General features: G+C 36.1%; 1 protein-coding gene across 2 annotated transcripts; it reads left to right on the top strand.

Moving 5' to 3' along the window:
- Positions 1-1,065: 1,065 nt before the first annotated feature.
- RB195_016603 (uncharacterized protein) lies at positions 1,066-22,495 on the top strand (the record flags this gene model as incomplete). Of its 2 annotated transcripts, XM_064183207.1 has the most annotated exons (16): positions 1,066-1,091; positions 2,000-2,163; positions 5,531-5,636; positions 6,358-6,467; positions 6,729-6,817; positions 6,883-7,014; positions 7,523-7,605; positions 7,871-7,974; positions 18,062-18,168; positions 18,229-18,333; positions 18,592-18,687; positions 18,753-18,939; positions 19,005-19,133; positions 19,207-19,322; positions 22,136-22,244; positions 22,365-22,495. In XM_064183207.1, 16 exons carry the CDS (start codon positions 1,066-1,068, stop codon positions 22,493-22,495), a joined length of 1,794 nt encoding a protein of 597 aa, XP_064039088.1. The 2 variants fall into 2 exon arrangements, with proteins under 2 accessions (XP_064039088.1, XP_064039089.1); XM_064183208.1 differs by lacking the exon at positions 1,066-1,091 and having other exon boundaries at positions 2,010-2,163.
- Between the last annotated feature and the right edge of the window lie 408 nt (positions 22,496-22,903).

The raw sequence follows: 22,903 nt of genomic DNA, 5'->3' as shown, positions 1-22,903 counted from the left end.
AGATCTTCCATGTATTGAAAGAATAACTAATAATAACTAATAATTCATCATAAATTTTGAATGTTGATTCAAAAAAATCTATTGGTCACATGCTTTGAGTTCTACTTTGTTTTGGACAGTTTTTGTAATTTTTCATCTCTTTTTTTATCTTTTTTTACCCTTTTTATTATTTAATATTTTGTTTATTATTATTATTTTATTTTTTATTATTTCGTTTTTTTTTTACCAAGTGGCCTGTTTTCCTCTCAGTCTTCACACTATCGAGACTCTACCATGGGCTACCTACGCTTTAGAACTCATATCTTTCTCTTTTCTTTTTTTCTTTTTATTCATATCATGTCCTTGACATTTCTCTCATAACATCATGTTTATCTACTTTGAAAATCAATCACTTCATTGAAAAAAACCGATTTTCCATGGTTTTATTGATTAGATATTGTCTTAGAAGAGTTCATTTGGTCCATGGTTGGGACAATTTAGCAGATTTTATTCGTTTTTTTTTTCGTTTCTATCTTAACCATAATTTAAAAAGGAAAATGTGGCATTAATGCTTTTTACATTAGAAAAACGTCCACATTTTCCAATTTGAAATTCAATTAAGAATCATTCCTCCTCAGTCAAGCGGAATCTACCATTTTATTAAAATCGAATTTTAAACTTGTGAAACATAGTTTATTCTTTTTTGATTAGAAATATTCATGAAAATATCTCCAGGCCTCTCAAGGAGTTAACATAACAATGCCCAAAACAGTACAATTTATTGTATGAATTTGAAATTTTTTTTTCTGGATTACCTACTCACTGAATACAAAAACATAATTAAATTTTTGCGGGGGTATTAATTGAAAACGAGTTTTTTTTTTGTTGACGAGACAGTTATGGGAAGGAAGTGTCTATAGTTTGGCGAACGTTTTCGTTTTCATTTCATTTCTTCTTCCGTAACGTCTCCCAAAACTTCTCCGTCATCGCTCCGCATCGTTTCCCCCCACCTAACGACTCCTCCCCTCCCCGCCCCTTCAGAAGCCGGTCCTAGTAAAAACTGTTCCTCATCATGTTCTTGTGTTGATGATTCGTTGTCTGTCTGTACGTAGGTATGTACGTAACCAGTTCGTATCAGTTCCGTTTCCAGTCTTTTTCGCCGCGGACGACGAGACCTTGCTATTCAAACTGACTGTCGGAAATCGTAGAAGTTAAATTTACTGACTTGCTCCACATCGAATTTCCCTACCGTTATTTTTCGATGAATAGACCGAAGGCAATGAATTTTCTTCTGCTTGAATGTGAACCAGATTTTATTGTTCAACCATTTCAATCCTTCCTCCTAACGTTTTTCTTCTGATATTATGGCAGTTAACAACAGTGGTAATGGACTTGGAGCGCCTCATAATCAACCTGGAAATATTTCAGGATGTGAATTGGCGTTTCTGTAACTTATTCATACCTTTGGGTTAGACTTTCTTTTGTACTTGAAAAAAACAATCATTTTAAATCATTTCGGTGTGCGATATGTCATTCTCAACATTCGCTCGTTCATTCATTCATTCATTCATTCATTCATTCATTCATTCATTCATTCATTCATTCATTCATTCACACATTCATTCATTCATTCATTCGTTCTTCCTCTTTCTCTTGCTTCCTCTCTCCTCTTCTCTCGAAGATACTCCTATCCTTCTTTTTCAGTTCTTCTAGTTTTTTTTTCCCTATGCTGACACACATAGAACAAAATGTGCTAAAAATCTGAAAAAAAAAACACATTTGTCAATCACCGGGCATATTTTCGTTTTGCGTTCTTAATTCTAGATTTTTATTCATATCTTCTTTTTCCTTTTTTTTCTCTCTCTCCCCTATTCACTCATCTCCTCTTCCTTTTCCTTCCATATCGTTTTTTATTCATTTTCAACTCACTGGAATTTCATCGAGCTGTGGCATCTTCATTCTTCACTCTTCGTGGAATTCACTCTTGTGGATGAAATTTTTACATTTCCCTCATTTTCAGATGCGTTAAAATGAGGCTGTCGTCACTTCGAGAAAAAGCGTTCCGTCGTAAGCACATACCACACGGTAGTTTAGAGACGCAATTAAGACGATGTCTTACCACCACCGACATCACATTGCTTGGTGTAGGACATATGATCGGAGCCGGGATTTATGTACTCACAGGTATGTGCCGAGGAATAAATTAGAAAGAAAGAAAAAATTTTGGGAAATAAAGAAAACACTTTCTGCAATCACTTTTGTATTTTTTGCAAAAAATTTTTGCGTTTGCTTTCGGTTTTCACCAGAGAAATCCGCCTGTAGTTATTTTTGTGCATTAATATTTTCCAGAAATACGCTAAAAAAAATCCCTTCTCTTATAGTTTAAAACGTTCTAAGCTATTCTACTTTTTATCTGTAGCAATAAAAAACTATGTAAGCAAAAAAAGTGAGCACTTAACTTAAGGACTACCTTTCCAGAACGTTTTCCGAAAGAAATGACCATTTCAAATCAAATTTTCATTGTAATTTTCATATTCTTAGCATCTCTAACCGCATTTTCTAACTTTGTCTTCCTGGTTGTTTTGTCTCTGAAAATCTCAGATCCTGTGGTTTGATCCCATTCATTTTTGCTGGTAGTTTTCTATCCTCTTAATGGATTCGCTTTTGTTCGGCTGCTGCAGTTATCGGGACCAGTCTAAAACGACATACATCCTGAAAAACAACTGATTTTCCCAATATCAACTACGAAAGGACCATTTAAATTAAACCATTCATACGTAAACGTAGACAACTCAATCGACTTGCAATTGATCAATTTTCTACTTCTTAGTAGATGTCATAAATAAGTGACTTTTTTTTTAAATCGAAAATGACTGCTGATAGTTTTGAAAAAAATAGCCGTCCTTTTTTTTTGCTCTGAGTACTTTCTTCTCTAACTCCTCTTCGCATAAAAAATGCTTGGAAAAATATAAAACATTGTGAATCCTTCAAAAACCTCACACTCCTCCAAAAACCTCCAAAAACCGGACACACAATTTTTTGACAGTAGCGGCATCCAGCTAAACACTTCATAAATTTCCATCAATTTACACTGAAAGCTTTGTCGAAATGGAACTTGCAATCCTCACCAAAGAGTTTTCGCTAAATCACTTTCATTTTCTTCGTCAATTGCTTATTTCCAAACAAGACACCACTTGCATCCCGCTCTTTCGAGGGGATTCCAAAAATTCCCAAATACTCATAAAATGCACCTTTGCACGGAAATCTTTAGTAAAAGGCGAAAGATTTTCTCGGTTAAATGCAGAGGAGCCAGAGATACTGCTGGTACCTGTATGGGCATGCGCCCAGGTTGGAAGTCGTACCTATCGCAGGTTTAGTTTCTGCAAAGGTGCCTCCTTGAAGGTAGTCGAGAGTGGAAAGGATGGTGAAAAAAGCATCCTTTTGTTTTTTATTGTTTTTAATTTATTTTTTTTATTATTTTGTTATTATTTTATTTTACACCTTGCTACGCAATCTCCTCAACGAGCGCGTAAACTGGGTTCTTCATTTATAATTATGCCTCCACATCGTTGTTTTTTCTGGATTCCAATGTACTACGGGTGTTCCGAAGTTTCTCAGCCGTGAGGCCAGAAGAAATAAAGGTGTTTTTTTTAAAGTAATTTAATTTTGTAAAATTTTAGACCTGATAACTTATTCCAAAAGTCAAACAAAAGCTAAATTTTTTTATTGATTAGTTTGCAATTATTGTTCGCAATATTTAAACCCAGCTAACATTTTTGTGCTTTTATTTTTACTTTGTTTTACTTGGTGCTACTAAAACACCTCTAACTATTAATCTGTAGCCCAGGATTAGCTCAATTGGGGTCATTGGTAAGCAAATTTGTATTTGTTCCCATTCTTTTCACCCTGGACCACCCTCAAAGAGGCGTTTTCGCGGAAAATTAACCTGCGATAGGTACGACTTCCAACCTGGGCGCATGCCCATTCAGGTACTTGCGCTATCTCTGGCTCCTCTGCATTTAACCGAGAAAATCTTTCGCCTTTTACTAAAGATTTCCGTGCAAAGGTGCATTTTATGAGTATATAGGAATTTTTGGAATCCCCTCGAAAGAGCGGGATGCAGTTTAGAGTTGAATACAAGGTAAAATAATTTTATTCCTGAGTTCCTAGGATTTTCGAGTATTAACTGCCTTCCTGAAGCCAACAAGATCCGATCCGGGCTTTTTTTTACATTGTAAAGATGCTGTGGTTACTTTAAGGGCTCCACAAGATCTTTACAGATATATAAATAAATATATTGTACATATATTAAAAAATACGACAATGAACATAAATTTTCGACTAAAGTCGGGACACTACCCAGCTAAGACTTCAGTACATCTGATTTGACGAAAAATTTCGTACTCGTAGTCCCATCTCAGATCCTCGAAGGGGGTTATCCAAGCTTACCACGACCACAGTACTTTTCCCGAACGCAACAAAGCAGGAGAGCATCCATATTACTCTCTTTCCATAGGACTCCGAGAATTCACAATTACTCATAAAATCTTAATTTATCCTCTCAACATTTTTCCGAATTCTTTTGTGAAAGGCGAAAAATAAAAAAAAATTTGTTTTGATGATTTGATAAATTTGTTTTTAAAAAGTAAAATATCAAGAATAACAAATAATAAAATAAATAATAGAAGATAATAAATGAATAAATAAATAAATAATATTAAGAATAATAAATAATAAAATAAAGAACTTAATTCGAAGAAACCAGAGATGTCGCAAATAACTTCAATCGAAGACGAGTAGCCCTCGGCAATGCTTCTCGTTCGCTTCAGTGCTCAACTTAAAACAGTCGCAGGGAAATAATACGGTAAAATGATCAAATGTCGTTAACGTCTGAACTATTTTTGGAAGTAAATGAAAAATTCTTTCCTTTCGGTTGTTATTGGAGTAGCAGAGTGACGAAAACCGATGTCATAATTTTCTTTAACTATTCTTACCACTAATAGAGCTTCTAAATGATACCGTAGCTTTTCCGTCATAATTCCAAGGACCTACTTAAGGGCCAGGATCAATGAGAAGATTAGTTGTCGCTCGGATGTTTTTTTTCGGAATACTGTCATAAATTTTATCTGATGAAGTTTCTGTTAGTTCTTTTAAACAATTTTACGCATCGAAAACACATGCCACAGGTATTTGACCTCGTAAATTTCAGGAAAATAATTTTTCCCCTCCACTTAGCGTTCGCTCAACCAAACCAGAAAACATTTCGGTTTGCATATTGGTATCTACATAACATTTTATACAATGTTATTGAAAAGTTGTAAACATTACTCAAAGAGCATTGATCGGGGATTTATGAGATTAACATCCGACTGTCACTCATGCTAAAAACACCATTAACGGAATATTTACACGGTGGAAAAAAAGAGGTTTGATCGTTTAGGAAGGGAACTATCGGCAGAGAGAAAACAAGGGAATTTCTGAAAATTTTCTCCTGTTTTCCTCTGCAACACTGTTGCAGTTGTTGTTTATTTTTTTCTATTCTTTGTTTCAGGTTCTGTGGTTCGAAACACTGCTGGTCCGTCGATAGTGCTGTCGTTTCTGCTTGCCGGTGTCGCCTCATTACTGTCCGCTTTGTGTTATGCTGAATTTGGGGCCAGGTAGGATGTAAAAATAATTATTTCATATTATTTTATATATTTAATTATTTTATTGAAAATAATAAGTCATAAAATGTTACTAGATACTCTTCCTCACCATGGAAATACAAGATTTTAAAATTTCGCCGATTTTTCTCATGAATCATCCATAAAATTATAAAAATATTATAAAAGCCCTAAAACAAAATTATAAAACCTTCTTTCTAATTTTTTTTGGCACAAGTGAATTCGGGATTGAAGTGAATGTGAATAAATTACTACAAAACTAGAAACAATCGAAGTTACATAGATTACATTATAATTATATTTAAATAATTATGTAATTAAAGTTATAAGTGATATTAAAGTAATTAATAACTAATAATGAAGTCAGTGCGTGCATATAACTAGTTGAATACTGGGAATAGTATCCGGAGATAGCTCATTTCTTTCCAACCCAATCTTTGGACTGATTCTTTAGAAGCTTTAGTGGGAATTATTGGAAAATTGTTTTTTTTCTCTCCAAGGGTATCGAAGTGAGCTCTAGACGGGGAAGTGAGTAAATCTTTCTTTTTTTTTTGAAAAAATTACTCAGTTCACTGCTCAGAGCTCAGCTGAAATACAGAAATCCGTAGTTGAATTTGTGAATTTTTCGCGATAAAATCGTTCATATTCATTATTAGTAAATAGTAAATAGTTATTAATAAATAAATACACTAGGGCAGATAAACAAATCTTACAGATTCCCGAAAGCTGGCAGCGCTTACACCTACGCATACGTGAGCGTTGGTGAACTGTGGGCATTTATCATCGGGTGGAACATTGTCCTCGAACATATGTTAGGAGCAGCAGGTACTCTGTTTAGTCGTAATTTTTTTCTAGAGTACATCCCATTTTGTTTCATGTTTATTTCTTTTATTTGTTTTTATTTAGTTTTTAATTTTTTGTTCGGGTTCTTCCCTTTCTTTGTTTTTTTTTTTTTCATTTTTGTTGCATCTTAAATCTAGCCCTTTTCGTTAGAGATTTGTCTACTATTTGGCCATTTGGAACAGATTATGTAAACAAAGCAAACTTTCTGTACAAACCTAAAATTTTTCACGATGTTTATTCCAGCCGTGGCCCGATCATGGTCCGGCTATCTGGATTCGTTGTTGGGTAATGTCATATCAAACACTACTATTGAGCGAGTTGGTCGACTACAGGTACACTTTTTGGAGATTAATTTTCTTTTTTTTCTTGCTATTTTAGATTTTTTCTTCTGTTTAAGAGTTCTTCGTTCTTCGGTGACTATCCTGATTTGGTAGCATTCATTCTAATTGTAATCGTTGGTATTTTTGTTGCTATGGGATCGAAAGCATCCACGAATTTCAATTCGATGTTCACTGTTGTGAATATGGCTGTAAGTTCCTCGGATTTAATTCAAGAATCAATCATTACTGGATGAAATTTGAAAAAAAACCCCACGAATTTTCTGAAAATCAATCGTCATTAAATACAAACCTTCGCTTAGGGGGGGGGGGGTACATGATTACTTTGTTTTTTTTTAACTTGGCAAAGTTATTTATTAGTTGAAGCTTTAATAAATGCAAAACACTTTCTTACTGGTAAACAAAAATTTTCTATCCTTAATTAGATTAATTAATTAACTAATTTTTATTTTTTTAATTTTAATTAATTTTAATTCCGATTCTTGAAATAAGCTATCGCTCTCAACTGGTATAAATAAAAAAACAACCTTCAGAGGTAAAAGAGAGGATAACTCCTGTGAAAATTGTGAAATAAAAAGATGAATTTTAGCTATCCGGTGAAAATGATTTTTTCGAAGATTTTAACTGAAAGAAATGGAACATGAAGAAGAGAATAAGAAAATAAAATAAATTAAATTAAAAGAATGGGCCATTTTTCAGGTTATTGTGATAGTGGTTGGTTATGGCATTACATTTGCGGATTTCTCACTATGGACGGGAACTGATGAAGAGGGAAAGTCAAAGTAAGTTCATGCTTCACTGAAAATGCTTCATATACTTTGAAGTTCCACTTTTCTATTTTTATTTCTACTTTTTTTTTTCTTTTCTTTTCCTATTTTTCGCACCGGAACGTATCCTAATGGAACTTCAGCGCACTCTGAAATTCTGCCTAAGCAGCTTGCCTAAGCAGAACGGAAGAAATTTTCTTCATGGATATTTTACATGGAAACTCGTCCACACGAACCCACTGGGATTTTGCTCAGGGCTATAATAATTTAAGAGTTTCAGATTCTTCCCATACGGAGTAAATGGAATGCTTGCTGGAGCAGCGTCATGCTTTTTTGCGTACATTGGATTCGATGGTTTGGCAACTGCTGGCGAGGAGGCAAAAAGTGAGTTCACGTGTTGCAATTTGTTACATTTTCAGAGTTTTAAGCGACACTTGAAAGGAGTTTACATTTATAAAACCAGATTTTCTGGAACTTACTTGAATATTCTCGATAAAAAGTCTTAAATTTCGAGTTTAAAATGGTCCCTCGGAGACGAGGTTCTATCGCCGGGAGAAAATAGGACCATGTAGAATATTGTGATGACCTCGAATACCTTCATCATATCCGTAATTGATGTGCGATCTAACAATCCAGTCCAGCATCATTTAACAAATTAACAAATTTTAACAACCAAATTTTCTAAAGAATTTATATTTAATCATGAGTCCAGTGCAGTTATGCTAAAAATTCCAGAAGCTTCAACTCAAATTAATTGATTCGTTGCAAATTTTCACCAAAAATGACGTATGACATCGAGTTCTCAATTTTTAGGAATCGGTTAGCAATTATAGAAGGAATTTGTAAAATATCCATTCTTTTCACTGAGATCGAATCGAAGAATTTTTATCAACGTGCGCTCGATGCTACACTTTGAATATATTTCCAAAAATAATAATAATTTATTATTAATTACGTTAATTATTTATGAAACAAATTGGAGCAGCCAAATTACGATAGAAATTAACCCAGTTCTGGAGAATTTGAGCAAAACCGAGCTTCGACTGATGTACTTAGAAATCGTGTTGACACGGAGGCGATGATTGCCCTCACTTGCGTTTTTTTTCTCGTCGCCCTCCAGTACGAGAGTATCTCGTCGAAAGAGAACCAGCGGTGGGTACGTCTCACCATGTGGCCGCACCCCCGCTTGAGGTCCCGCGGGATCTCTGGCTCCTCTGCATTTAATCGAGAAAATCTTTCGCCTTTTACTAAAGATTTCCGTGCAAAGGTGCATTTTATGAGTATACGAGAATTTTTGGAATCCCCTCGAAAGAGCGGGATGCATTTTGCCTGAGAATTCCTCGATCAAGGAGAATAGTTACGTATAGAAACTGATGAAGAAGAAATGATGCACAGTCGCGCTAACAAAACAGTTTCATTCGAATCACTTAAACACGATCCGTACGAAAAACCTCAAATTAATATAGCCTACTAAAACAGAGATCACAAAAAACAAACACTAAGGGCATTGGGATGTGAGCGACGTACCGCTGACAACTTCGTTTCGCTTTTTTTTGGAAATCCTGAGAAGTGGAGCAAATAAAGTTCTTCTCATCCGCGTATCAGACTGGTAGACTGAACAGCAAGCTGCACATTTTTCAGTTACAGTATCCTTCATATTCATCTTATTTTAAATAAAATTATTTCTCAGCTTTCTTTCGGCTCCGTCAACTTTTATATTAAAGTATATATTACAAAATATATACATATTAATACTAAGAAATATAATGTGTCCGACGTTTAATCTGCTTGTGATGGGCCAGGATCTTCGAACTAAAATTCAAATTCATGAATTTTTTTGAATCTCCCCCAAAATGGTGAATACAAGAGAGACGGGTTGTTTTCCTGAATAGCCTGGATTTTCTCGTCTTATTTGCCTTTCGTAATTAATACGATCCGAATATGTGTGTTTGTGTTAGTGTTTTACATTCTGGAGATGCAGCGACCCCATTAAGTGCTTCATGGGAGCTTCACATATCTTTCTCGAATGCATCAGTACAGAAGAATTGCAGTATTATGTTCTTTCAAGAAGATTCCAGAAAATCGCGTATACACACAAGATCCACATTGTAGGCAAAACTTTAGCAAAAAGCAAAAAAAATCTCTCAAAATAAATACGGAGAAAACAGCGATATTGAAAACAAATTTGTATGACGGGTAGTACGTCCCAGTGGTTTTCGCTCATTCGAATGCATAACCTAAAAAACCAGAAATAATTATGTATTAAGCGAACAACTGACGTTAAAATATATTTTGAAAATAATCTATAATTTTATTTTAACTAATTAATAGTAATCGTAGTAATTTAGTCCAGGCAATACTTCGCCGTTTACTAGAGATTTCCGTGCGAAAGGGCATTTTATAAGTTTTAACAAATTTGGGAATCCTCCCGAAAGTGCGGAATATATTCATTTCTAAAGGAATTAACGAAAAAATACGAAGTTTATCGGAGGTATTCCAAGGTTAAGCTTCCATATGTTAATTATCTTCTTTGTCGTGTCATCGTGTTTGATGTAGTAGATCAAATGATAAAGGAAGAGTGACATAGAGTCATAGAAAAATTATTTTTAAAAAAATGAATGTAATTCTTTAATTTCTTTTTTTATGTTTTTTATTTCTTTTTCTTCTTTAAAATATTTCCGACAGATCTTCTTCCATTCAATATAATTTTCTTTCGATCAGTGGAATCCTAAGACGATACAAGCACTAGAAACAAAGATGGCCAATATTTTGTCGAATCGTGCTGTTAGTACTAAAAGGATTTTTAGAGACCCCTATTACCTGCAAGATTGAGATGGCATCTTAGAAAAATTAAATTAGAAGCTCACCTAAATATTTCTTATTTACCAATTGATCGCTTCTTTTTTCATGCGCTACATCTTCTTTTTCTTCTTTCTCTTTCGCTACATTTTTTCTCTCCTCCCAACTGCTTGCACGTGGCTCAGCTGGCTCTGACTGGAGTCCCATCAAAGGCAACAATCCATCTTTTTTCTAAAATGCATCCCGCTCTTTCGAGGGGATTCCAAAAATTCTCAAATACTCATAAAATGCACCTTTGCACGGAAATCTTTAGTAAAAGGCGAAAGATTTTCTCGGTTAAATGCAGAGGAGCCAGAGATACCGCCGGTACCTGAATGGACATGCGCCCAGGTTGGAAGTCGTACCTATCGCAGGTTTATTTTCTACAAAGGTGCCTCCTTGAAGGTAGTCCAGAGTGCAAAAGGTTGTAAAAAACATTTTTCTGTTCTCCATTGTACCTAATTCACCAAAATCAGGATATCCAGGAATGCTTCAGTAAAAATGGAAAACAGAAAACTCTTAGTGGAGTTTTAATAAATTTTGTTCAATAATTACGAGCAAAGACGTTGGACAACTCGGGAGTTTTTCAACGAATTTTGGCAATTCTAACATTTTCGTCTGGATATAACTGTTCCTCTCCTATTCAACTTTGGAGGAAATGGAAAATAACCTTCCTTCTTCCATCTAAATATAAATAAATATAAGGTCATCGGATCTGGGAATAATTAAAGAAATACAAGAACTCTATACCCTCACTCAGTGAGGAGACAACTAAGTAGACCGTAACCTGCGAAGACTACGACACTCCGCGTCGGCGCACCTTGCGACCGTTACATGAATGTATCTCTGGCTCCTCTGCATTTAATCGAGAAAATCTTTCGCCTTTTACTAAAGATTTCCGTGCAAAGGTGCATTTTATGAGTATATGAGAATTTTTGGAATCCCCTCGAAAGAGCGGGATACAGTTCAGGAGTAATTTTCAAATTCTTGTCAAAGGAATTTAGGGCGGAATTTCGAGTCAAAGTTAGCAGAGTTGGTTGAAACCTTTACGATATGGATATGAACTAGAAACAGTAGTACCGTATTAAAAAAAGAAGCCATAGAACGGAGAGATGGTGATTATTTATAAGTACTCCAAAATTATTTTCCTTCTCCGTAGTGGCATTCTTGTTTGATGGTGGTACTTTTTAATTTTGTTGCGCAAAAATGACGTGTATGTCCCGATTTTAATGCTCAAAATTGTTTAATATTCAAAAAAAAATCTCATGATTTGACGGCGACCGTAGATTTCCATGACTTTTCGACGGTACTAAAACCCGAATTCCATCCTTCACTTCAAGGAAGACCTAGGAAAAAATCGATAAAACACCCTTTCAGCACTGTGCACTACATGGTGTGGTCCTATTTTCCTGGAGGTAAAACTTAATCCAAATCACTAAAGCGTAACTTTACCTTTCTTGGATTACTGTCCCCAGAAGGATCTTATAGATTTCTCTAGAAAATGAAAAAAGAAGCGAACGCGTTTTGTGTTATAAGTCGTTCAAATTCCGATATCCTTTACTGTAAATCTTTTCGATCCTTATTTTATGGAGCGTGTTGATTTGGAAGCAGATTTGTAGCCTAGAAACATAGATTATTTTTCATCTGGGTCCCATTGACTTATTGACAATTGTGCTCCATTCTTTCCTTTATCATTACAGTAGATCCTAAAAGAAAAAATAATTTATCATTACAGTGGTTTCTGAGAGATTCACTAAGCATTAATTGGAACCAAACCACCCTTAAACGCTCATATTTCCCTCAAATGTATTCCGCTCTTTCGAGGGGATTCCAAAAATTATCAAATACTCATAAAATGCACCTTTGCACGGAAATCTTTAGTAAAAGGCGAAAGATTTTCTCGGTTAAATGCAGAGGAGCCAGAGATACCTGGTGGTTATCGTCGGGATGTGCGCCTAAGCGGAGAGTCGTAGTTGCTACAGGTTGTGATTTGCTTCTTCGTCTCTTCAAGGGGTGTCTACATGGAATTTTTTGTTTTTTTTTTCAGCTGTAGATAGCTAATTGGCGAGGTTTCGATTATTAAAACGGGATCCATATAAGAGTGAAATATGATATTCATCCAGTCCAAAATTGATGGGAAGAGGCGAAGTTGTCTGTGAGGGCAAGTGCTCGAGTGCTAACCATTTCCCATAAAAGTCGAACAGATATTGAAGAATACAGTAATTGAGTGGTTGCAATTTCTGTTCACGATCCAATCCCATCAGATTGGATTCTCTGCTCCAAATTCATATTGAAAAATCGCTATCTATAGCCAGAAACATGCAGAAGAAGAAAAAAAGTTGTTAAAACTCTCTGTACCCTGGATACTCTCTAGGAGACACCTCTGCGAGGAAGAAACCTGCGCGGAGTACGACTCCTAACCTGGGCGCATGTCCATTCAGGTACTTGCCGTATCTCTGGCTCCTCTGCATTTAACCGAGAAAATCTTTCGCCTTTTACTAAAGATTTCCGTGCAAAGGTGCATTTTATGAGTATTTACTAATTTTTGGAATCCCCTCGAAAGAGCGGGATACAATTCAGAAGAAGATAGGAATTTCTTATCAGAGGAGTTTAGAGCACAAGTTCGAGTCACGGTTAGCTCTAGACTGTTAGTTAGAAGTAGACAGAAAACTTTTGTGATACGGATTCGGAATAGAAATATTAGCGCGGTATTGAACACAAAGGATGGCGGAGTCTCATGAGTATTTATAAGTGGTTCAAAATTATTGCTCCTCTGCAAACTTCTTCTCCTCGATGGTATTCATGGTGTAGGTTCATTTTTATTGTGCTATCCAGAAATTACATGAATCTTCAGATAATAATATTCAACACTACAAAACAATTTTTTTTTTAAATCTCATATTTTTAGAGCAGTCAAAGATTTTTTATGACTTTTGGAGGGTCCTTCAAAAACACAATTCACATTTTAGCACTGAAGATCGAAGACCCTCCGTAACGCACATCTTCACCATTATTCTGCTAGACAATACACGAATATTCAACGCATGACCTCTTACAGGAGTAATTTTGGTGAAAAGCCTTCCGGCAATGCCAGAGGTGCTGGGAGTCTCCCTATTTCTTACGCTGCTGCTATTGCCGTTCAATGACCATAGCACTTGTGGCGCTAACGAGGTAACCGGATCTGCAGCGCTGCACTTCTGACATGCTATCCTATATCCTAACTACTATACATAGTTTCTTTCGACTAAACAAACTCCCACAGCAGAACTCAAACCTCTCAAATCAAAAAATATACCTGATTTAGTTATTTCTGTGAATATTTCACTAATGGAAAGATTTTGAAGGGTTTACAATCAAAGAAAAAGTAAAATTCGATCTGTGTTCGGTTCGAGTTTATCCGGGGATTATCTGAGGATTTTCAAATCGAGTGATTCACGAAAAATCGATGGTAAAGATGTATTACAATGCCTAACCATGGGTCATACGACAAACGGTGTCAAAAAATTAAATTAATCCTCATTTTCTGAGGCTAATTTTGCACTCATAAATTGAACTGTGTGGTTTATACGATATTCACTAATTCTCAATGATTGTCTCAATTAACCCTTTCTACGAAAAGACAACATAGCATGGATCCGACAGACCAGCAGAGGGTATGACTCACCGGATGAAATCCCTCCCAAAACCAAGTCGAATGCATCTCTGACTCCTCTGCATTTAACCGAGAAAATCTTTCGCCTTTTACTAAAGATTTCCGTGCAAAGGTGCATATTATGAGTACGTGAGAATTTTTGGAATCCCCTCGAAAGAGCGGGATGCAGTTCAAGAAAAGGGGTGAGAGTATGACGTGAGAATCCATGAATAAATAAAATAGAGTGAAAGTGTTACATAGTGAAGCTAGTAGAGAACGGAATGGAACACATTCGTCAATAAAACACTAGCATCCGGGTTAATTCAAAAAAATACACGATAAAATAGGGAAAAAATACACGATATTTATAGTAAATAAATAAATATGAATAAATAAATAATAAAAAAAACAGTAAGGGATATTGAAATTTGAGTGATATATCACATAAAAAACCTTTTTGCTTTTTTTTCCGTTTCAGAAGGAGATTTCCAGAAGGGAGCTAATAAGATCCAAATGTGAAAAGTAACGAATTCCATGGAAAGGGAAACTGTAACTCGGTGATTCATTTAGTTTTCCCTCATAAAAATTAGGATCACACCATTCAGCTTTCACCGATCTTCAGTGCTAGGATGGAATTTGTAAATATTTTCAAAGTATCCTCCAAAACTCATAAAAAATCTTTGATTGTTATTAAAATATGAGATTTTTTAAAAATGTTTCGTAGTTTTGAATACTATTATCGGAACATACAAGCAATTTTCGGACAACACATAAAAAATGAACCTACATCATGAATACCACTGTGGAGAAGAGTCTGGAGAAGAACAATGATTTTAAAGAACTTATAAATACTCATCACCCTCCCCATCCCTTGTTTTTCAATACCGCACTACAATTTCTATTTCGAATCTGTATCACAAAAGTTTTCTGTCTACCTCAGCTAATCGTGACTCGAACTTGTGATCTAAATTCCTCACATTTCCTGAATTGTATCCCGCTCTTTCGAGGGGATTCCAAAAATTGGTAAATACTCATAAAATGCACCTTTGCACGGAAATCTTTAGTAAAAGGCGAAAGATTTTCTCGGTTAAATGCAGAGGAGCCAGAGATACAGGATCTATCCGAATGAGCAGGCGCTCAGGTGGCAAGTCGTACTTCGCGCAGGTTTCTTCCTCGCAAAGGTGTCTCCTAGAGAGTATCCAAGGTACAGAGAGTTTTGATGACTTTTTTTTTCTTCCTCTCCATGTTTCGAGCTATAGATTTTTAGGCTATAGCGGCGTTTCAATAGGAGTGTGGAGCAAGGAGGTCACTTTTGGTTTTAGAGCGTTAACAGAAATTGCGAACAGTTGATTAGTGTATTCTTCAATGTCTGTTCGACTTTTATGGGAACTGGTTAGCCCTCGAACTTACCCTCAAAGATAACTTTGCCTCTTCCCTTCACTTTTGTCTGTATGCGGTTAAAATCGTCAAGAACTCGCCAATTAGCAATCTATAGTTGAAAAAAAAACAAAAAAAAATCCATATAGACACCCCCTGAAGAGACGACGAAACAAATCACGACCTGTGACAACTACGACTCTCCGCTTAGGTGCACCTCCCAATAATAACCGTGAAGTATCTCTGGCTCCTCTGCATTTAACCGAGAAAATCTTTCGCCTTTTACTAAAGATTTCCGTGCAAAGGTGCATTTTATGAGTATATGAGAATTTTTGGAATCCCCTCGAAAGAGCGGGGTGCAAATCACAGAAAGTTGGTTCGGATTCAAATTGGTTTCAAAGCTAGCTGAAACAAGCAAAAACTACCGTAACTCAGTTACGATGCTGAAATATTAGTGCTAAACTCTAAGAAAGGTTGAAGCTGTCTTACTTTAACATCATTTTATCATTTCTAAAACGCTTAAACGTTCTAGTAGGCAGAAAATCCATGTTGAAAAAAAAACAAACTTAGTCGGAGAAATGAAAAAAAATAGATAATATCTGTCAATTTCTTTCCAATGATTTCACTCATTTTTCTACTGGCTATATAATTTTTCTCAACGCGTTTGACCATCACTCCAACGGCATTGCGGCACGATACAGAAGGCTACTCAGTCACTGGAGAACTTTATCGTGAAATAATTGCAGTGAGCTCATTCATCTTTCATCGCTATAACCAACGATTTCTTGAAATCTCTTCCACAACTGCATCCCGCTCTTTCGAGGGGATTCCAAAAATTCTCATATACTCATAAAATGCACCTTTGCACGGAAATCTTTAGTAAAAGGCGAAAGATTTTCTCGGTTAAATGCAGAGGAGCCAGAGATTCCTACGATGTGTGGTCCGAGCACGCGCTCCGACAGCGAGTCGTACCTTTCGTAGGTGTCGGTCGTCCAGATAAGACTCGGTGAGGGAGCGCAGAGAGAATCGTATCTAGAATTATGTTATCATGATAGCACAGCCACACAATGAAAAAAGAAACTTATTTTTTCAGGGATGATTAGAAAATAATTTTGCGTGGAACAAAAACGTCAACTTAGAAAATACTTTGTTACAAAAACCTATAAAACTATGCATAAAAACTGAAAAATGTCAGAATTCAAGGAAAATGGGCCGCTCTACCGGATTCCCGCCGGTCATATTTTCGCATTAAGTATCACGAGGACAAAAGAAAACTAGGTGGTGGTCATGGTTATTTATTTATTTATTTATTTATTCGCATTCACCATGTTGGCGCCTAGATCAGAAAAAAAAAACAAGGATAATCAATATTAAGATAGAATTCCCGCCTGATCCTTCGAATGGCGCGCTTTGTTTATAGGAACTCGTCTTTATTTCTTTATAAAGGTGTTTTTTTTTTCTTCATACTATTCATACTTTCCATACTATCGAGAACCCCCTACTTCACTACTATAATTTTAAGTGTATATTTGTTCAAAAATTTATTTCATTTTTCTGTTTTACACACTAAAAATTCCCCCGGGAATTTTCTCAGATCCCTATTTCTCTGAGAGAACTCAGACTTTCTTCCGCACTGTCCTTCACCACTTTAATTGATCGCAATTAAGGTTGTGTTTTGATTGAATATGATTTTTTCGTTTAATTGTATGGGTTTCGGCGATTCACATATCCTCTAATAAATTTTCTACTACAAGGTGAAAAACCAATCAAATCTCACTGCACATGAAATTATTCGCTTGAAATGATGGTTGGGAAATTAGTACGTAGTTATAAAAGAAAATTCCTCGTGTTCTTCTCGTTAGGCGATATATTCGCTAATTTCCGCTTCAGATTAATCCATCCTTTCTTTGAAATCAATCTTTTTGGATATAGGTCTGTCACTTACGCTAATTTGAAATCTTTTTCATTACTTATACAAATCCCACCTTTGAATCTTTCTATACTAGTTCCAATGTTCAAAAGGTACTGGAATCAATCCGACATAAAGCCTGCACCTTCGCCTGAGTGATTCTTTCTCGATCAATCCATTTTGAAACTTTTTTCAATTTTTTTCCCGACTTTTTGAAGCCTTGTCGGCTTTGAGCATCCTTTTTATGCTTATTTGATGTTCTTTTGAAAAAAAAATTTCATCTAACAACCAGTGAGCGACAGTATTTTTCTGTTCCCTTCTATATAAATAATCCTCAGGTTTAAGGACAAGAAAAAATTGGTTCTTTCTTTGTTGCATTTTTGAAATGTATTTTGACGTACATATTTTGAACGGTTAAAGTATTTAATTTGGATTTCTTCTTCGGATTTCGTTGGATTTTCCATTTTTTTCTACCTCTGATATCAGACTGAAGTACACGGTATAAATAAATGATGAATAAACAATAATAATATTATAACCACTCTCTGAATAGCGCAAAATTTTTGACCACAGCTCGATTTCGACTCAACTTCTTTGCATTTTGATTTTGTTTTTTCATATTATTTTGAGTTTGTTCAAACAAATTTGTTTAAAGTCTTTTATTCGGCCTTCAGAATAGAGGGTGCTTATCATATTCCATCCATAATTTCTTTAAGATCCATCTCGAGCAATTCCTATCGCAACTTTCGCTTCAATGACAATAGTAACGTTAGCGTATATCATGATGTCCGCTTCGCTCACCCTTATGGTTCCATACTATCAGGTAAGGTTTAGGATCGTTTTCTCTTTTTTTTTCTTTTTTTCTTCGAAGAGGATTTTTAAGGTGCATCCTACGGCCGCATTTTCGGATGCTTTTGCTCTGAAAGGAGCTACAGCGGCAAAATTAGCTGTTTCGGTGGGAGCGTTGTGCGGAATGATGACGAGTCTGGTTTGTTTTTTTTTGTTATCTGTACGGGTTTTAAAAATATTCATACTTAAATATTAATACTAAAAAATAAATAGTTCAAAATGATAATAAATGAAAAATAACAATAACATATGAAAGAAATATTCATTCCAGCCTATGAACGTTTCCACGTATAGGCATCTCGGAGTCTTTCCAAAAATTTTAGAACCAGCGTGTCCAGGAGTTGATTTTGGAAAAAAGATCCCTAATCCGACCCGTTAATAGCTGACGATCGTTCAGGTTGGCGGTATGTTCGCTTTGCCTCGTTGTGTATTCGCAATGGCTGAGGATGGTCTACTCTTCAACTCGCTTTCTGTTGTAAACGGCAAAACACAGGTAGAAAATTGATTACAGTAAGGGGATTTCAGGAAAAAAAAATAGACAAAAAAGCCATATTCCAGGTCCCGATAAACGCTGTTCTCGTATTCGGTTCGATGACAGCAATTATCGCCTTGTTGTTCGACATTGAAACCCTTGTCGAATTTCTTTCAATCGGCACCCTACTTGCATATTCAATCGTCTCCGCTTGTGTAATTATACTTCGCTACCAACCGGCTCGTTACCAAGAGGATGGTTCTTTTGATAATGGTAAGTTCAGTTCAGTTGAGTCCGTGTGCGCAAGTTCTGGGGGATTTTAATTAGCTAGAATTTAGGCGGAAAACTCAAGTTCACTATACCGGGCGGTGGATTTCTGGATAAACTGGATCCTGGACACGCGGTGCATTACGGCGTAGCAATGATGATGGTCGGATTTGTGGGTGCTGGGCTTTGCTTTAGTTCAGGTGTGATTCTTTTTAAGCCATGGAAAAGGTCTCTTTTTACCAGGAATTAATGCGTCTTCCTAAGCTAATTTAGGACATATCGATTCGACGATAGGAATCGCAACAGCTTGTTTCTTTGGTGCACTGGCGGTTATATCACTGGTGTTTATAATGAGCCATCATCAAAATTCGACTCAGTTAGCGTTCAAGGTAAAATGTGAATTTTCTTTCGAGAAAAAAAAACTAAATTAACCATGGGGAAACCCTTTTCATAACAAAAAAGTTTTGATTTCGAACCATTCCATAGTCGTAGAGGTCCTCGAGTTGAGGAATAAGTTCAGAAAAGCCTAAACGAATCTACTTCAGCAGAAGGAATGGCTCGGAAACGAAATATTAAATCATTTTGAACGCTAAATCCTCCATTCCGTGTTTTTTTTCTGGATATTAGAGTATATATTCCTTTAGAACTCGGCAAAAGTGGTGGATTGTAGCGTAAGAGATCAACGTTGCCGAACTGTTATATTTTCTGAAGAGTTTTTAAGAGCTTCTGCAGCAAATTAAAAAATTTTTGACCATTTTTGAACATACTCTAGTGATATTTGGGTATATTTTCTGGATATAATACTTTTTGTACCTCTACATCACATTAATAACTCGATATAATATCTCTATAATAAAATAAGGCGTTATTATCTGAAATTCTCCCGAAAATGATTTCAGCTGAACGTGTATTTATGTTTTCTTGTTATGCCAACGAGGTTTAGGTGAAACTTTTTTTATTGGCCTGACATTTCGACAAACTCGTCTTTTTCAAAGGCCTGAAAATGGTTCGAGGTCTTTGATACCATGCATATCCCATCAAACTCCTCCTCTCTGCTCGCCAACCCCCGATATTGTTCCAAGTGCACCACGCAAGGCCATAAAAGGAAAACAAACTGACCAGTTTCACCAACTAGCGGGGTTGGTAAACCACCGCGCTCTTAAAGACTGTCACCAAGACGAATGAGATCTACGCACTGCGCAGTATCCTTAAGTATTGGTGTCTGGATAATGTTAAGGAACTGCATGTGGAGCAATCTTATAGCTCAACAAGAAAACATAAATACACTATCAAATGCCGAGTTTTCAAGAAGAGAGGACTTGGAGATTGCGGCTGAACGTTTTTCTTACTGTAGCTTCGACACGTGCACTTTCTCGTTGAGTAGGGGAGATTTTAAAGTGAAAGGATCATGTTTATCGATAAATCGTCAACGTTTTAACGTTGTTTAACCAATTGTTGAACAGGTGACAGTTTATTCGTTTGAACTCGAAATTCGGCAGATCGAATTGGCTTCATTTAATCTGTAAGACGTTCACGTTTAAAGGCCTTAGAAAAACGATAGATGTCACTGATCCTTATTTGATTAATGACATTGACATCGTTGAACGATGAAGGTGTGAATGCTGGAGATTTAATGGGACACACCCACGCACGCACATCAAACCCTCGTGTCGTGCAATTTTAAATTTTTCTTCTTCATTAACAGTCACACTTAACTTTTTTTTCTAATGTTTATAGATTTAATGTTACCGTTCCCATTTGTTCATTCCATTTCACTTCTTTAAATCCAAACAACCATAAAAGTGCAAGAAGACGAAATGGGGGGAAGCAGAACGAGTCTATCATAGTGTGACCGTGATTTTTATTCGATTGACTATATGATGGAGAAAACTGGTCGTGCAATATTCGATATTTGATAGGAAATCACTTGTCTGAAAAACATATCATGACGTTCTAAATGTTATTCTGGTCGACATCCAAATATTTGAAATCAGCATACCACGAAATTGAGGAATTTGCTGGAATTTCTCCACGAAAAGATAATATCACGGGTGTAAATTACGAGTGTCAATACCATCACACTCAATTTCCCCTAATTGTCCTAAAAAAAACAGCGTGGGAAACAGCCTTACTGTACGGATTTTCGTACGAAGCACTTAACAACGCATCATCCTTGTGTACGCAACGCGTCTACGAACGAGTAGCGCGATAATCGATGTGATTTCCCCAGTAGTCTACTCAATTAACATCAATAGATATACAACGGAGGGAATCGGCGCGTGTACAATGGTAAGGTGTGTTATGAGGTGCTTCGTAGCAAAATTCGTATATGAGAATCGTTCCCACGCTGTTTTCTCAGAACATTCAGAGGGAATTGAGCTGATGGCGTTCACACGTGTAATCCATATCCCTAACCCTTTTTTCTCTGAACCCTATTTCGTTAAATTCATGGCATGCTTGTTTCAACGCTTATGCGATGCACTATAAACGGAAACATTTTGACAGATTGTAGCCGCAGAAGAAAAGTCCAGTATGAGAATTAAGTGCATATTAACAGAATTCAATGTATTATTGTATTGTATCATATTTTCTGACGTTTAGGAATAAATTGTAGCCTGTTTCTTTATTATATTTCCTTTTTAGAACATTTGTATCGATAAGTGGAGAGGGTAGAGAGAACGCGTAGGAAGAGACTACGGATCTGATGAAATTGCTTCAATACATACTTCCCACCGTGAATAATTCCTGTCCCATTAAATTGGTAGCCACATTGTGGGTTTCTAGAAACTAATCCTACAGTACGCCGCTCTCATAAAGAAGTATGGGAGCATTAAGCGAATCATTTATGTTTTATTACACGCATAAACGTCCTTTCGCTATAAATTCCAACTTTTTGATTAATTCCTTGGACATTTCCTCCGTGGACATTTTATTTCATGTGAAATATAATGCAACCATGTAATCTAGAAAAAAACAACTGAAATATGAGTGAATATCATGTAATCCATGATAGGAAAGGTTGGAGACCAAATTCGCACCATTTTCACTCGCATGAGCGTAAAGATCGAGCCCAGCAGTGTTGCAGCAATGAATGGATTCGTTAAATTCGTTGAATTTACAGAACTTGTGAAAATTAGGAAAAGATACAAATATTATTGCAAATTGATTCTGGACCAATTAATCCAAGATGATTCTATTATAGGTCCCACTCGTCCCTATTGTACCAGCTGTTAGTCTTCTAATCAATACTCTTATGATGCTTCACTTAGCCCCGATCACATGGCTACGAATCGCATTCTGGATGATAATAGGTATTGATCGAATCGATATTTATTGTATTACACAGAACACCCGCGTTGTTGTTCGCTGAGACCGTCCGACAAAATGTCAGCATCAAATAATCAGAGAAAAAAAATGCAATCAAATTTCAGGTATGAGTATCTATTTCGGATATGGCATCCGTCATTCACGTGAAGAGGTATTGCCGTCGTCACCGGAAGCTCGATTTTCGAAGAGCAGCACATATGATTCGGTTGTGTCTACCACCACTGTTGGATCGTAATCCTAGAAACGAAACATTCTCAAGGATACTCATCGTCAACGGATCACGATAATAATAATCGATAAGGGCTTGAAACTCTCAATGGATTTCTTCCATTCCAATGCTTCCTTTAAAAAAAAAAAAACAACTGCGATTCTTGCTCTTCTAACTAGCATCTCTTTCATAGAGCTTTACACGAAAAAAATCTTACCTTATTCTAGAAAGTTCTACAAAGTGTTATTTCAGCTTTGATCCTACAGATCAGTACGCGTAACTTTTTCTAGTCATAACGCTGTTACGTTTTGAAACCACGCTGTTCCAGTCTATCACTTTATTTAAAGGCAGCAACCATATAATTCGGTGAAAGAGAAGGAAAAGTGTTAAAATTTCCTAGGCGCACACTAACATCCACCAAACCAAAGATATCAG

The sequence above is a fragment of the Necator americanus genome, chromosome II (genome assembly GCF_031761385.1).
Source record: "Necator americanus strain Aroian chromosome II, whole genome shotgun sequence".
In the NCBI taxonomy this organism is placed as follows: Eukaryota; Metazoa; Nematoda; class Chromadorea; order Rhabditida; family Ancylostomatidae; genus Necator; species Necator americanus.
This window is presented reverse-complemented; position numbering and strand designations above follow the sequence as displayed.